Source organism: Oncorhynchus kisutch, linkage group LG10 (genome assembly GCF_002021735.2).
Source record: "Oncorhynchus kisutch isolate 150728-3 linkage group LG10, Okis_V2, whole genome shotgun sequence".
NCBI lineage: Eukaryota > Metazoa > Chordata > Actinopteri > Salmoniformes > Salmonidae > Oncorhynchus > Oncorhynchus kisutch.
In genome coordinates, this window is record NC_034183.2 from 40,292,446 (window position 1) to 40,305,916 (window position 13,471).

The 13,471-nt window shown below is 41.0% G+C and overlaps 1 protein-coding gene across 22 annotated transcripts in view; it reads left to right on the plus strand.

The window, feature by feature from the left end:
- Nucleotides 1-13,471, plus strand: part of LOC109898142 (dedicator of cytokinesis protein 7) — an 87,902-nt gene that overhangs the window by 9,544 nt on the left and 64,887 nt on the right. For 21 of the 22 annotated variants that reach the window (XR_004211241.1, XR_004211239.1, XM_031833683.1 and 18 more), the window contains exons 4-12: nt 3,272-3,340; nt 3,509-3,638; nt 3,766-3,978; nt 9,526-9,611; nt 9,715-9,781; nt 10,231-10,380; nt 10,599-10,679; nt 10,846-11,008; nt 11,402-11,638. Coding sequence is in view for 20 of the 22 variants with exons in the window: in XM_031833683.1 (XP_031689543.1) it covers nt 3,272-3,340; nt 3,509-3,638; nt 3,766-3,978; nt 9,526-9,611; nt 9,715-9,781; nt 10,231-10,380; nt 10,599-10,679; nt 10,846-11,008; nt 11,402-11,638 (1,196 nt within the window). In the remaining 2 variants the exon portion in view is untranslated. Of the gene's footprint in view, nt 1-3,271; nt 3,341-3,508; nt 3,669-3,765; nt 3,979-9,525; nt 9,612-9,714; nt 9,782-10,230; nt 10,381-10,598; nt 10,680-10,845; nt 11,009-11,401; nt 11,639-13,471 lie in introns of all 22 variants that reach the window. The other variant, XM_031833684.1, reaches the window with a different exon arrangement.

Sequence of the window (13,471 nt, forward strand, 5' to 3'; positions counted from 1 at the left end):
TTGTGGTCGCCAATTATTATACATTTTGGGGATGGAAAAACACGTTCACTGTGTACTTAACCGGCTGAAACCAGATAAAGTATGTAGAAAATCATGGACCTTTATTTTAATTTTTTTAATAATATGATCTCTGAGAATTAACAATCACACAATTTTATTTGACCTTTTATTTAACTAGGCAAGTCAGTTAAGTACAAATTCTTATTTTCAATGACGGCCTAGGAACAGTGGGTTAACTGCCTGTTCAGGGGCAGAACGACAGATTTGTACCTTGTCAGCTCGGGGATTTGAACTTGCATCCTTTTGGTTACTAGTCCAACTCTCTAACCACTAGGCTACCCTGCCGCCCCAAATAAAAGCTAGAGTCAAGGAGAATTGAAATAAAAACAATTCATTTAGAAGTAGCAGTTTTGTTATGATGTTTGAGCAAAATAACACAGCATTAGCCATGGCAAAATGCATAGAATTGCAGGAAATTTGCTTTAAAACTGCAAAAATGTCTCCTCTCCATGGAGACGTTTTGTAGAATTGTAGGAAATTGGCTTAAAAATGCCAAGATTTCTCTACACCACCAAGATGGGGGATGTCATACCAAAAAGTGTCCCCCTCTGCGTCACAATGGGATTTGATAAACTATTAGCGTTTGTTGCTATATCAACGGTGTGATGGCCTAATGATTAAAATTTGAGTTCACTACAGCCTAAATGACGTTATTTTAGTCATCGCTATGCGAACAAGGCTGATTTCCGTGACAATTTCGTTGTTTAAACAAGTTTTGTTTAGCTTCCGTACCTCTCCTAACTTGTCTGGCTGTCATGTTAATATTTGAACCTGCCCTTCCCTTATCTACACTGAAATAATATAATTTCTGTCGTCCTCTACTCTGATTCATTTTCTTTCTATCTTGCATAGCTCATTAGTATAACCTTGTTGTTGAACATAGATAGATAGATATCTCCATATATCTCTATATATCTCTCTCTCCTCTCTCTCTATTTTCACAGATTGTTTCGGTGGGGACAGTCACATGGCAATCATACTAAAATACTGAATTCTGGTTTGTGGAATTTTAAAGGGGTTGCTGTGTGGGTGGGAGGTTCTGCCTGTCACTTGTTCTCAACAGGCATCCAGTCTCGAAAGGGGGACTTGTACTGAGTGTTTGCAGTGCTAGTGTTTTTAGTTAATCTGTGTATCTCACATATTATGTGCCCAGTATGACAGGGCAAGACAACTTTCTTAGCAGGTAATGACAATAACAGTAGCTGTAAATATCAATAACAGTAGCTGTAAATGTATGTAATGAAATGGAGTACATCAGAGGGATCCGTCAGGGGGTTGGGCAGAACCCCTAGTTCCTGGTCCTGGAGAACTGGAGCAGAGTTAAAGGGAACCGGGTAGGAGACAGAGACGTAAACAAGCAAACACACAAGTTACACTTTACTGCAAGAAAATTTGATGGATTAGTGCAGTGTTATAAATGGGAGCTATGTACTTTTCATAACTTTTGGAAGGTGTAGCCTACCTCAATGTGGTCCCCCTCTGGTTGGGGGGAGGGTTGATGGTCCTAAAGTCATTTGGAGAGGTAAATTGAAGAAGATGACCATTTATTGCTTTTTTAAATGTCAACCAATTAATTTTTACCTGGTCAAAAACCTTCACATCCTTCTCAGTCTGTGCCTGAAGGTGGTCTTTGAAGGTGTTCTGATCTGGTTTGACAACTTCCACCACATCAGGTGGTGTTTCAGTGATCTGAAAGTACGTTATACAAAAATAGCAATAGACAAACAACAAACAAATCACAAATTTGAAAGACTACAGTATATGCAATAATTGTATACACAATTGCATTGTTTACCTCAGTCAACAGCTGCGGCACCTGTCCGCACCCGGTGGAGACCTGGATGCAGTTGTTGTGTGCAAAGAGAATTACCTTCAGGTTGTTCTCCCACCCTTCCTGGTGCCAATCAAGGGACCTGCCCATGGCAGTCTTGAGGGTCTGGTTGGTCCATTCAGAAAACCTGGAGCAGGGGGTAGGAAAGTGATATCTATTGACAATGTAAGATATTGAAATATTTTGAAGATGTCCATCATCGCCTTGGGAGTTGGCCTCGCCAGTCTCGTCTTTGGAAGGGGTATGATACAAAACGAAAATCTAGTTGCAAGCAACCTTTTTTAATGGGTTACAGAAGAAAATGTAGAGTTAAGCACGTACTCGTCCTTTACTGACCTTAATGGGTATTGCCTCCACCCACTTTTTAAAGTGATCGGTCGCTTTCAGACACCAGCTGTTGCCATTCCTGGATGTCGTGAAGGGTCCGATGAGGGCCACCCAAACACTTAAAGTGTTAGGGAGAAGGTTACGTTATTCTTATGCAGATTTTAATATTTGTAAGTAGACTGACACACACATTCTATAATATTGAACTCTGCTGTGGTCAAATAAAGTAACCATTACAAAACAACTTATCAGGGCAAAATTTGAGTTGAGATACTTACTGATCATGTGCCATGGTGAAACAACTATGATGGGCTTCAACTCCGGCGCCACAGTCTTCACCCTCTCAAACTTCTGGCAGGCTAGACAGGGTACTGACCTTCAAGCAAAAAGTGACATTATGTGACATTCATTTAAATCCTAATCATTTCAGATATAATAGAATGTGATTGATAAACAAAAGGTTATTTCACTTGCCCAGCTCTCCTCCACCTGGACAATTCCCCGTCAGAAGAAGAGTACAGTAGGTTGATTCTGGCAATCATGCATTTTACTCCGAAATTGCCAGCATACATCTCGGTCAGCACGGCCTCCTTCTGCTCCTTAGTAAATAATCCCCCTCCTGTGTGGCTGGCCATCCTTCCCCTTTAGGTACATATGATTGCCTAACAAGTTGGAAGAGAAGAATTGTTGAAATACTTGAGTCTACCACTCTCTTCCCACCTCTCTCACGTTCATCCTTTATCACTTTCTTCTGTCTGTCTGGTGAAGACACCTAGTTAAGGGCATTTGTAAGCACCATAACTTTTTGACAGGGGGACACTTTTTGTCATGACAGGGCCTCTAAAATATTCTCTAAACGGGCCGACCGCACCACCTGCCACGCCCACCACCAAACCCCTTTTTGAACTAGAAAGCCCCCAGAAATAGGTCCTCAGTAATAGCTCTATGAATTACGTTTCCATCTGCAACATATGAACGTTAAACCTCACTGAACACATCTGGTGTTGAGGATGAGACGTTGACTGTAACGTGCGATGTCGCTTTGCCTTCCAGGCACAATGACGCCCACGTCAGAGACTGTGTCAGGTCCTACACTGAGGACTGGAACGTTGTCAACAGAAGGTAAAGCTCCCCTCTATTATTTAGGGAGCGTGTCCTTTTTTAGAAAACCTATAAAACATCTTAACACCCACATTTGAACCCTTATTTTACACATTTTTACAATTACACTTGGCAGCTAGTTATTTATTACACCTCAACACTCGCATTCTGGTCTACTTATTTCAACAGATACCATAAGCTTGGTACTGGGTTTAACCCTAACACCCTGGACAAGCAGAAGGAGAGGCAGAAAGGCCTGCCCAAACAGGTGTTTGAGGCTGATGAGATGCCAGACGGTAGCGCTTATCAGGACGACCAGGTAACCCATAGCAATGGGGCAGTCGACTAGGTAACCCATAGCAACGGGGCGGTCATCTTACACTTTCAATATTTTTATAGTGTGTGTATATAGGCCCTCTCTAACCTGTGTGTTTGTCCTACCCCAGGATGACCTGAAGCGTAGGTCCATATCCATAGACGAGACTCCGCGTGGCAGCTGGGCCTGCAGTATCTTTGACCTGAAGAACTCTGTCCCCGACGCTCTCCTGCCCCATTTGCTGGACCGAGCCCCCAACGAGGAGATCGACCGCCACAATGAGGAGCACCGCAAGTCCAACCGCCATCGCGAGCTCTTCGCCCTGCACCCCGCCCTCGAAGAGGTTAGGACAAAGGCGCACACGCACTGCTGCATTTCTACAGAGACGGAAGTGCATTTTGACGTCTCAGGCCAGCGTTTGCTTTGCCAGGGTCTTGTGCATGTCTGTCTCTTCACATTAATGTGTATCGTCAGCCATGATCAGGGTTGCCATGTTCTGCGGTTTTCCCGAAAATTGGGCTAATTTAAAAATGATGTGGCAGGTGAAAATGTATTGGTTGCAGGTTTTTGGGCCACTTCTAAATTACACTGCGGCCTCCTTGGCAATTTCTTTAAAATATATATTTCACTGTGACCTGTTGCTGACTATCAGGCAGTGAGGCAGCGTGTTCCTGAGTGAGTGAGGTGTGTAAGTAAAGGGTCAGAGCGGTGTCTGTGTGTTGACACTGAGCGCTTCAAGCAGACAGCCGAGTCACGTGAGTGAGAGGAGACCGAGCAGCAGGTGTCCACGTCGTGATAACTTTTTGCCAGTTGTGGGCAGGCTATTCAGATTGTCATTATGGAGACACTTATTTCCAACCCTTTTCCCATAAAACATACTAACGCGTTAGAACGGATACGCATCAAGAATGAACGGCCATTAGACTTTAGGCGCTGTAGAGCGCATTAGATACATTTGCTTGAAGGTGGTTTAAACTGCATGATAAACTGGGTGGTTCGAGCCCTGAATGCTGATTGGCTGAAAGCCATGGTATATCAGACCGTATACCAAGGGTATGACAAACATCAATTTTTACTTTTAATTATGTTGGTAACCAGTTTATAATAGCAATAAGGCACCTCGGGGGTTTGTGGTATATGGCCAATATACTACTGTGCTGTGTCTAGGCACTCCGCGATGCATCGTGTGTAAGAACAGCCCTTAGCCATGGTATATTGGCCATATATCACACCCCCTCATGCCTTATTGCTTAATTCGAGTGGGAATTTGAAATGGAAGTTATAGAACTACCTCGCGTTCTTCTGTTATGGACAGAAGATTAGCCATCTGTCTGTTGGCCATAATTAGACTATTCATTTCTATGCTGATGTAGGCTACTGTAATCTGCTGTTTAATACAATAAATATCACTGGAGTCATTGCAAATCAATTTGTGTCACTTGTGAAGCCTTCCTGGAGCTGTCAAATTGATTTATTCAGTGTTGGAAAAAGTAGGCTACCCAATTGTCATACTTGAGTAAAAGTTAACACCTTAATAGAAAGTGAAAGTCACCCATTAAAATACTACTTGAGTAAAATTATTTGGTTTTAAATATACTTAAGTATCAAAAGTATAGTAAAAAGTATATACAATTTCAAATCCCTTATATTAAGCAAATCTGATGGCACCATTTTATTTATTTATGCACAGCCAGGGTTTATCTCCAACACATAATTTACAAATGAAGCATGTATGTTTAGTGAGTCCACCAGGTCAGAGGCAGTACGGGTGACCAGGGATGTTCTATTGATAATTGCATGAATTGGACCATTTTCCTGTCCTGCTAAGCATTCAAAATATATCGTGTACTTTTGGGTGTCTGGGAAAATGTATGGAGTAAAAAGTACATTACGTTCCTAAACAAAATAGTAAAGTAAAAATATAATTAGTAAAGTACAGATACCCCCCCAACAACTACTTCAGTACTTTTACTTTAGTACTTTACACCACTGGATTTAATAAATAGGCTTTTTTATAACTTCAGTGTGTTGTAGCCTTGTGTTATTATGCAATTATTTAATGGCCATGTTTAGTAAATGAAATTAGAAGTTAACTGTGACCATGATCACAAATGGTATCGCAATTGCCGATCAGCTGTTTAATAGAATGCATTAGATTGACGGTGACAGTCAGATTAGGCTACAGATTAAAAAATAAATAAATACACTGGCTGTCATTGACAAGCATAGGCCTATTCAGTTCATATCCATATTATTCATATTTGCTTCAGTGATTGAAATTAAGACCCCATCCTCAGTAGCCTATTCCAGCAGGCTGTTGGGCAAGGGAAGCACTTCTTACCTCGAAATCGCCTCGCTATTCATGTTGACTAAATTAGTCTAGTCAATTAGAACTAAGCAAGCTGCTAAATCATTCATTTGACATCTTGCCTAGGCTACTCTAGGATATCTGAAATGAGGTGTAGGCCTACAGTTACTTGTAGAAGTATTAATTCATATTGGCCTTTTTCCTATTTTGTTGCATTAGAACCTGTCATTTTAAATGGATTTTTATTTGGATTTCATGTAATGGACATTCACAAAATAGTCCAAATTGGTGAAGTGAAATGAAAAAAATAACTTGTTTAAATGTATTGATTTTAAATGGAAAAGGGGATCCGTGCATGTGAAGCCACTAAATAAGATTTGGTGTAACTAATTACCTTCAGAAGTCACATAGTTGGATTGCACACAGGTGGACTTAAGTGTCACATGATCTCAGTATATATACACACCTGTTCTCAAAGGCCCCAGAGTCTGCAACACCACCAAGCAAGCAGCACCATGAAGACTAAGGAGCTCTCCAAACAGGTCAGGGACAAAGTTGTGGAGAAGTACAGATCAGGGTTGGGTTGTAAAAAAAAATATCTGAAACTTTGAACATCCCACGGAGCACCATTTAAATCTATTAATAAAATGTTTTAAAGAATATGGCATCACAACAAACCTGCCAAGAGAGGGTCGCTCACCAAAACTCACAGACCAGGCAAGTAGGGAATTAATCAGAGAGGCAACAGAGACCAAAGATAACCCTGAAGGCGCTGCAAAGCGTATCTGGAGTATCTGTCCATAGGACCACTTTAAGCCGTACACTCCACAGAGCTGAGCTTTACGGAAGAGTGGTCAGAAAAAAGCCATTGCTTAAAGCAAAATAGGCATGTGGGAGAAAGGCATGTTGGAGACTCTCCAAACATATGGAAGAAGATACTTTGGTCAGATGAGACTAAAATTGAGCTTTTTTGGCTATCAAGGAAAATGCTGGTGCAAACCCAGACATAGCATTTAAGGAATGATGTATGGTGTGAAATACAGGGAAATATTTGAGACTGGGATGGAGGTTCACCTTCCAGCAGGACAATGACACTAAGCATATTTCTGAAGCAACACTCGAGTGGTTTAATGAGAAACATTTAAATGTCTTGGAATGGTCTAGTCAATACCCAGACCTCAATCCAATTGAGAATCTGTCGTAGGACTTAAAGATTGCTGTACACCTGCGGAATCCATCCAACTTGAAGGAGCTGGAGCAGTTTTGCCTTGAAGAAATCCCAGTGGCTTGACGTGCCATGCTTATAGAGACATACCCCAAGAGACTTGCAGCTGTAATTGCTGCAAAATGTGGCTCTAGAAAGTAATGACTTTGGGTGGGTGAATAGTTATGCACGCTCAAGTTTTCTGTTTTTTTTGCATCTTCAAAGTGGGAGACATGTTATGTAAATCAAATGATACAACCCCCCCCCCCCTCTCCCACAATCCATTTTAATTACAGTTTGTAAGACAACAAAATAGGAAAAATGCCAAAGGGGGTGAATACTTTAGCAAGCCACTGTATCAGGGGCTATAGCCTGCATCTTGCTAACCAAACTGTGGCAAAGTTGAATTACAACCATAAACTCAGATTACAGTCAGTAGGCGTAGCCTAATTCTATTGAATGACAAGTCAATCTAATTGGCCATTAATAACGGTTTGTAGTCTTAACATCTGGCACATAATAACAGCACAATTGCCCGAAAATAATTTAACAGCAAATTATAATTTCTCTTGCTACATATTACAATTATTTTATTAGTTCACAATAATTATTTTGATGGAAAACCACATTTTTCTTAGGTCATTAGAAGTGAAGTCGATATTCCTTCTTAACTTTCTTGGTGACGGGGGCAGTATTGAGTAGCTTGGATGAATAAGGTGCCCAGAGTAAACTGCCTGCTACTTTGTCACAGATGCTAATATATGCATATTATTAGTAGTATTGGATAGAAAACACTCTGAAGTTTCTAAAACTGTTTGAATTATGTCTGTGAGTATAACAGAACTCACATGGCAGGCTAAAACCTGAGACAAATCCAACCAGGAAGTGGGAAATCTGAGGTTTGTAGTTTCATTTAAGTGATTGCCTATCCAATATGCTGTGTCTATGGGGCCAGATTGCACTTCCCAAGGCTTCCAGCAGATGTTAAAAGTCTTTAGAAAGTTGTTTGAGGCTTCTATTGTGGAAGGTGGTCGAATAAGAGCTGTTTCAACAAGTGGATGGCCGAGGCCAATCAGTTGTTTACTGCGCGGTCACGCCGTGCCTTATTTTTTCCTCTGTAATGAATACGCTATTGTCCGGTTGGAATATTATTGAAGATTTATTATAAAAATACCCTAAGGATTGATTGTAAACATCGTTTGACATGTTTCTACAAACTGTAATGGAACTCTTTTGACTTGTTGTCTGGATTTTGCGCTCGGCATTGTGCCTTTGGAATAGTGAACTATACTTGTGAACAAAACCGAGGTATTTGGACATAAATATGGACGTAATCGAACAAAACAAAAAATTATTGTGGGAGTCCTGGGAGTGCAATCCGACGAAGATCAACAAAGGTAAGTGAAGATTTATAATGCTATTTATGACTTTTGTTGACTCCACAACTTGGCGGGTAACTGTATTGCTTGCTTTTGTGGCTGTACCATGTTCTCAGATGATTGAATATTGTGCTTTTGCCGTAAAGCTTTTTTGAAATCTGACACAGCGGTTGCATTAAGAACAAGTTTATCTTTAATTCTATGTAAAACGTGTCTTTCATCAAAGTTTATGATGAGTATTTCTGTTATTTGATGTGGCTCTCTGCAATTTCTCCAGATGTTTTGGAGGCATTTCTGAACATGGCGCCAATGTAAACTGAGGTTTTTGGATATAAATATGAACTTGATCGAACAAAACATACATGTATTGTGTAACATTGAATCCTGGGAGTGTCATCTGATGAAGATCGTCAAAGGTTAGTGATTCATTGTATCTATATTTCTGCTTTTTGTGACACCTCTTTGGTTGGAAAATGGCTGAATGCTTTCTGTGACTAGTTGCTGACCTAACATAATGATATGTTCTGCTTTCGCCGAAAAGCCTTTTTGAAATCGGACACTGTGGTTGGATTAACGAGAAGTGTATCTTTAAAATGGTGTAAAATGGTTGAGGAATTTAAATTATGAGATTTCTGTTGTTTTGAATTTGGCGCCCTGCAATTTCACTGGCTGTTGGCGAGGTGGGACGCTAGCGAATCTACTCTCTTGCTGCTGAGAAAAAAAAATGGGGTAGTTTTCAGGCCTTCTGTGCGGATTTTGACTAGTCATTTGCCTAGAAATTTTAGCTAGACCTGGCAACCCTATCAATGCTAATGCTGTCACATCACATGGCTTTTTAAAGCGGCGAATATTCACGAATTCGACGCTACTGGTTTCACACGAGTGAAAATACTTCTTCAGATAGTGTTTATACACCGCCTATTCCAATATATAATGTACTATACAAAAACCTATGTTAATGTTTTTCTTCTTCTTCTTATACTTTCTCTGCGTCCTCAGGAGGAACCCATAGAGCGCCACTGTGTGCCTGATGTTCCTAAGGAGCACTTTGGCCAGAGGCTACTCGTCAAGTGCTTGTCCTTGAAGTAAGTGGGGGAACACACCGACAACCTTTAAAAAGCATTTTAGCTGCACTCTTTTTAACTGCCTTCTGCTTTCTACTGACCCAATCCTTTTTTCCCCTTCAAGGTTTGAGATCGAAATCGAGCCCATATTCGCCAGTTTGGCCTTATACGATGTCAAGGAAAAGAAAAAGGTAAGCTGTTATGTTTTCCTCAATGCCACTCGGCCCGGAGTTGTTGGGTCAGTCTCTGAGAAATCATTAAAAGTGGTTGGAGTCCAACATGAACTAGATGACTGGGCTATAAAAGTTTACATATGAGGCCTGTTATCATTGTGTCAATGCTCTTTAAGTCATACCATGTATCTGTATGAGTAACACTCAATTGTTGCTCATACGCATCAAACGTTAAGAGGGAAACGGTAACCAATTTAAAATGAAGTCCCTCGAAGCCCCTCTTCCATGCTCAGTCAATTTACAGTGAACAAATATTTCAGAGTTTTTAAAACTTCAATGTTGTCAGATTAAGTATTCGTAATGGATTGAGAAATACATTGCACTAACCGATATCAATATCAGAGTAGTCTCTTGTCTTTTTACACTGTTTATTCCATTCAAAATTTCACGTCTCTCTCCCTCATCAGATATCAGAGAACTTCTTATTCGACCTGAACTCAGAACAGACTAAAGGGATGCTGCGCTCCCACATCCAGACAGCAGCCATCTCTACCCTGGCCCGCTCAGCCATCTTCTCCATCACATACCCCTCGCAGGATGTGTTCCTCGTCATACAGGTCAGCATCACGCACATTTCTAGAGTTGCAAAATTCCCTAAATGTAAAATTAAATAAATAAAAAATCAGAAGGGAATAAGTAAATCATCCAACATGGATTTCTGAAAAACCAGAGAATTTTTGCAATGTTAACTTAATCACTTCCTGTACATTGGATCTGCCGATCTGTATGTGAGTAGTGACTGATAACTTCCTTCCTGTGTGTTGGCTGTCCCCAGCTGGAGAAGGTGTTGCAGCAGGGAGATATAGGAGAGTGTGCAGAGCCCTACATGGTCTTCAAAGAGTCCGACACAGCCAAGGTAAGAGCGTTCTTAAAAAAAAACATTCAAATACGCAATAGACTCAAAGTGAATGGTAATCTTTTCATAGGTTAGGTAGATTACAATGTTTATTGGGTAGGCTCTGTGGTATAGCTCATCAAACAGATGGAGGAGATGCAATGATTTTCTCTCCTTCCATATATAGAACAAAGAGAAGTTGGACAAGTTGCGGAGCCAGTCGGAGCAGTTCTGCACACGCCTGGGTCGGTACCGGATGCCCTTCGCCTGGACAGCTATCCACCTGATGAACATTGTGAACAGCGCTGGCAGCCTGGAGAGAGACACTGAGCTGGAGATGGGACTTCCAGGTCAGAACGCTTGGGGATCAATAAAGTTGTACAGAGTTGAATTGATTACCATAGAGGATGGCCAGTTCTTCCTGGATGTCAGTGTCAGCTGAGAACAGAACAGGGCTGTACATTTTGTCTATATGAGTCATCGGGTGGACATTAGTCATACCGGGGGTAAGGTTGCTGATGGAGAGGTTTCATACTGGGGGAGGGGACTCAGGGAACACATCTACTACATCCGCTTTTCATCAATTGTTAACTTTATTATCATATGAAATTAAACATTTCATTGAATATAGAGTGTAGAGGCTGCTCTATATGACTACCCCTGACCTTGTGATGTAATGAGGATTCTGTAACTCTGACGACCCTGGCTGTGGCTTTCTGTTGTTGTCCCCCCCCCCCTCCCAGAGAGGAAAGGGTCATGGTCGGAGAGGAGGAACTCAAGCATTGCGGGCCGGCGCTCCCTGGAGAGGACCACCAGTGGAGACGAGTCATGTAGTCTGAGCAGCTTCAGACCTGCTACCCTCACCGTCACCAACTTCTTTAAACAGGAGGGGGACAGGTTGAGTGATGAGGACCTGTATAAGTTTTTAGCTGACATGAGGAGGCCGTCTTCTGTACTGAGGAGACTGAGACCTATCACAGGTACAGTAACAATACCATCAGCACTACTCACTGCGTCAATAAACACAATCTTTGGAATTAAATCACCATATAAATCCACTAACTAGAAAAGGACCTTTACTGAAGTAAATTGAATGTCTCTGCTCTAACCAAGAAGCATTATCTTGACATCTAGCCACTTAGCTAGCAAGATAGCAAACCAAATGCATAGCTAGAGCTGAATTTAATTTGACACATCTTAGATTTCTTATTGTTATACTTACAGTTAGTTATAAGCAGTAGTGTAGCATGCACCCCCAAAACAATATAAATTATTTATAGTGGTGGGAATCCAACAAAGAGTCACGTAGGGCCCCCAAAATTCTAGTGCCGGCTTTGTATGGATGTGGGTACACTGTGGCCCATCATGATGAGTTAAGATTTTGTGTGGCCCCCATCCCCATCAAGGGGTGGCAGGGTAGCCTAGTGGTTAGAGTGTTGGGCCAGTAACTGAAAGGTTGCTAGATCGAATCCCCGAGCTGACAAAGTAAAAATCTGTCGTTCTGCCTCTGAACAAGGCAGTTAACTCAATCTTCCTAGTTCATCATTGTAAATAACAATTTGTTCTTAACTGACTTGCCTAGTTAAATAAAGGTAAAACATAAAATAATAATTCTAAGTTACACATCCCTGCTCTAGAGGGAGTCTTTTATTCGCCTCTAAACAGATAGCAAATCCACAATAGCTGATTCGCTTGATAATTTTTTACCGCAGCTTTCTGCCCCCTTCATTCTAGAACCATTTTTTTTATTTAACAATTGCTTATGGTGCTATCCCTAAGATCTGGAAGGCGGCGCATGTCCTCCCCTTCACAAAGGGGGATGCTTCTGACCTAGATAACTACCACCCAATTTCTAAACTACTGTAATATTTTTGCAAGGCAAGATACAATCAGTGGCAAACTCTTTTTAACTTCAAATCATATTCTTAATGTGCACCAGTCTGGTTTTAGACACGGATATAGCACCTTTTCAGCAGCTACACTTGTCTTCAATGATGTGTTTAATTGCTTAGATCATAAGAATCACTGTGCTGCCATATTTGTAGACATATCCAAGGCCTTTGATACTGTCGACCATCCCCTATTCATTCAAAGGTTGTCTGAAATGAGCTTCGACCAATTGTCATGCAAGTGGTTTGGAAACAGACAAGATGTGCACAATGTGCTTTCTGAACGTGTCAAGTTACCGCTGTATTACTAAAGGTGTCCTGCAGGGGTCTGTTTTTATTATTTACAGTGCATTTGGAAGTATTCAGACCCCTTGACTTTTTCCATATTTTGTTACGTTACAGTTTTATTCTAACATGGATGATTCTTTTATTTTTATCGATCCATACACAATACCCCATTATGACAAAGTGAAAACAGGTTGGTAGAATTTTTCACATTTATGCAAAATAATCAACGGTTACCTTATTTACATAAGTATTAAGAAATTGAGCTTGGGTGAATCCTGTTTTTATTGATCATCCTTTAGATGTTTCTACAATGTGATTGGCATCCACCTGTGTCAAATTTAAATTGTTTGGACATAATTTGGAAAGGCACACACCTGTCTATAAAAGGTCCCCCCGTTGAAAAACCAAGCCATAAGGTCGAAGGATTTGGAAAGGCACACACCTGTCTATAAAAGGTCCCCCCGTTGAAAAACCAAGCCATAAGGTCGAAGGAATTATACTTAGAGCTCCGAGACAGGATTGTGTTGAGGCACAGATATGGGGAAGGGTACCAAAAAATGTCTGCAGCATTGAAGGTCCCCAAGAACATAGTGACCTCCATCATTCTTAAATGGAAGAAGTTTGGAACCACCAAGA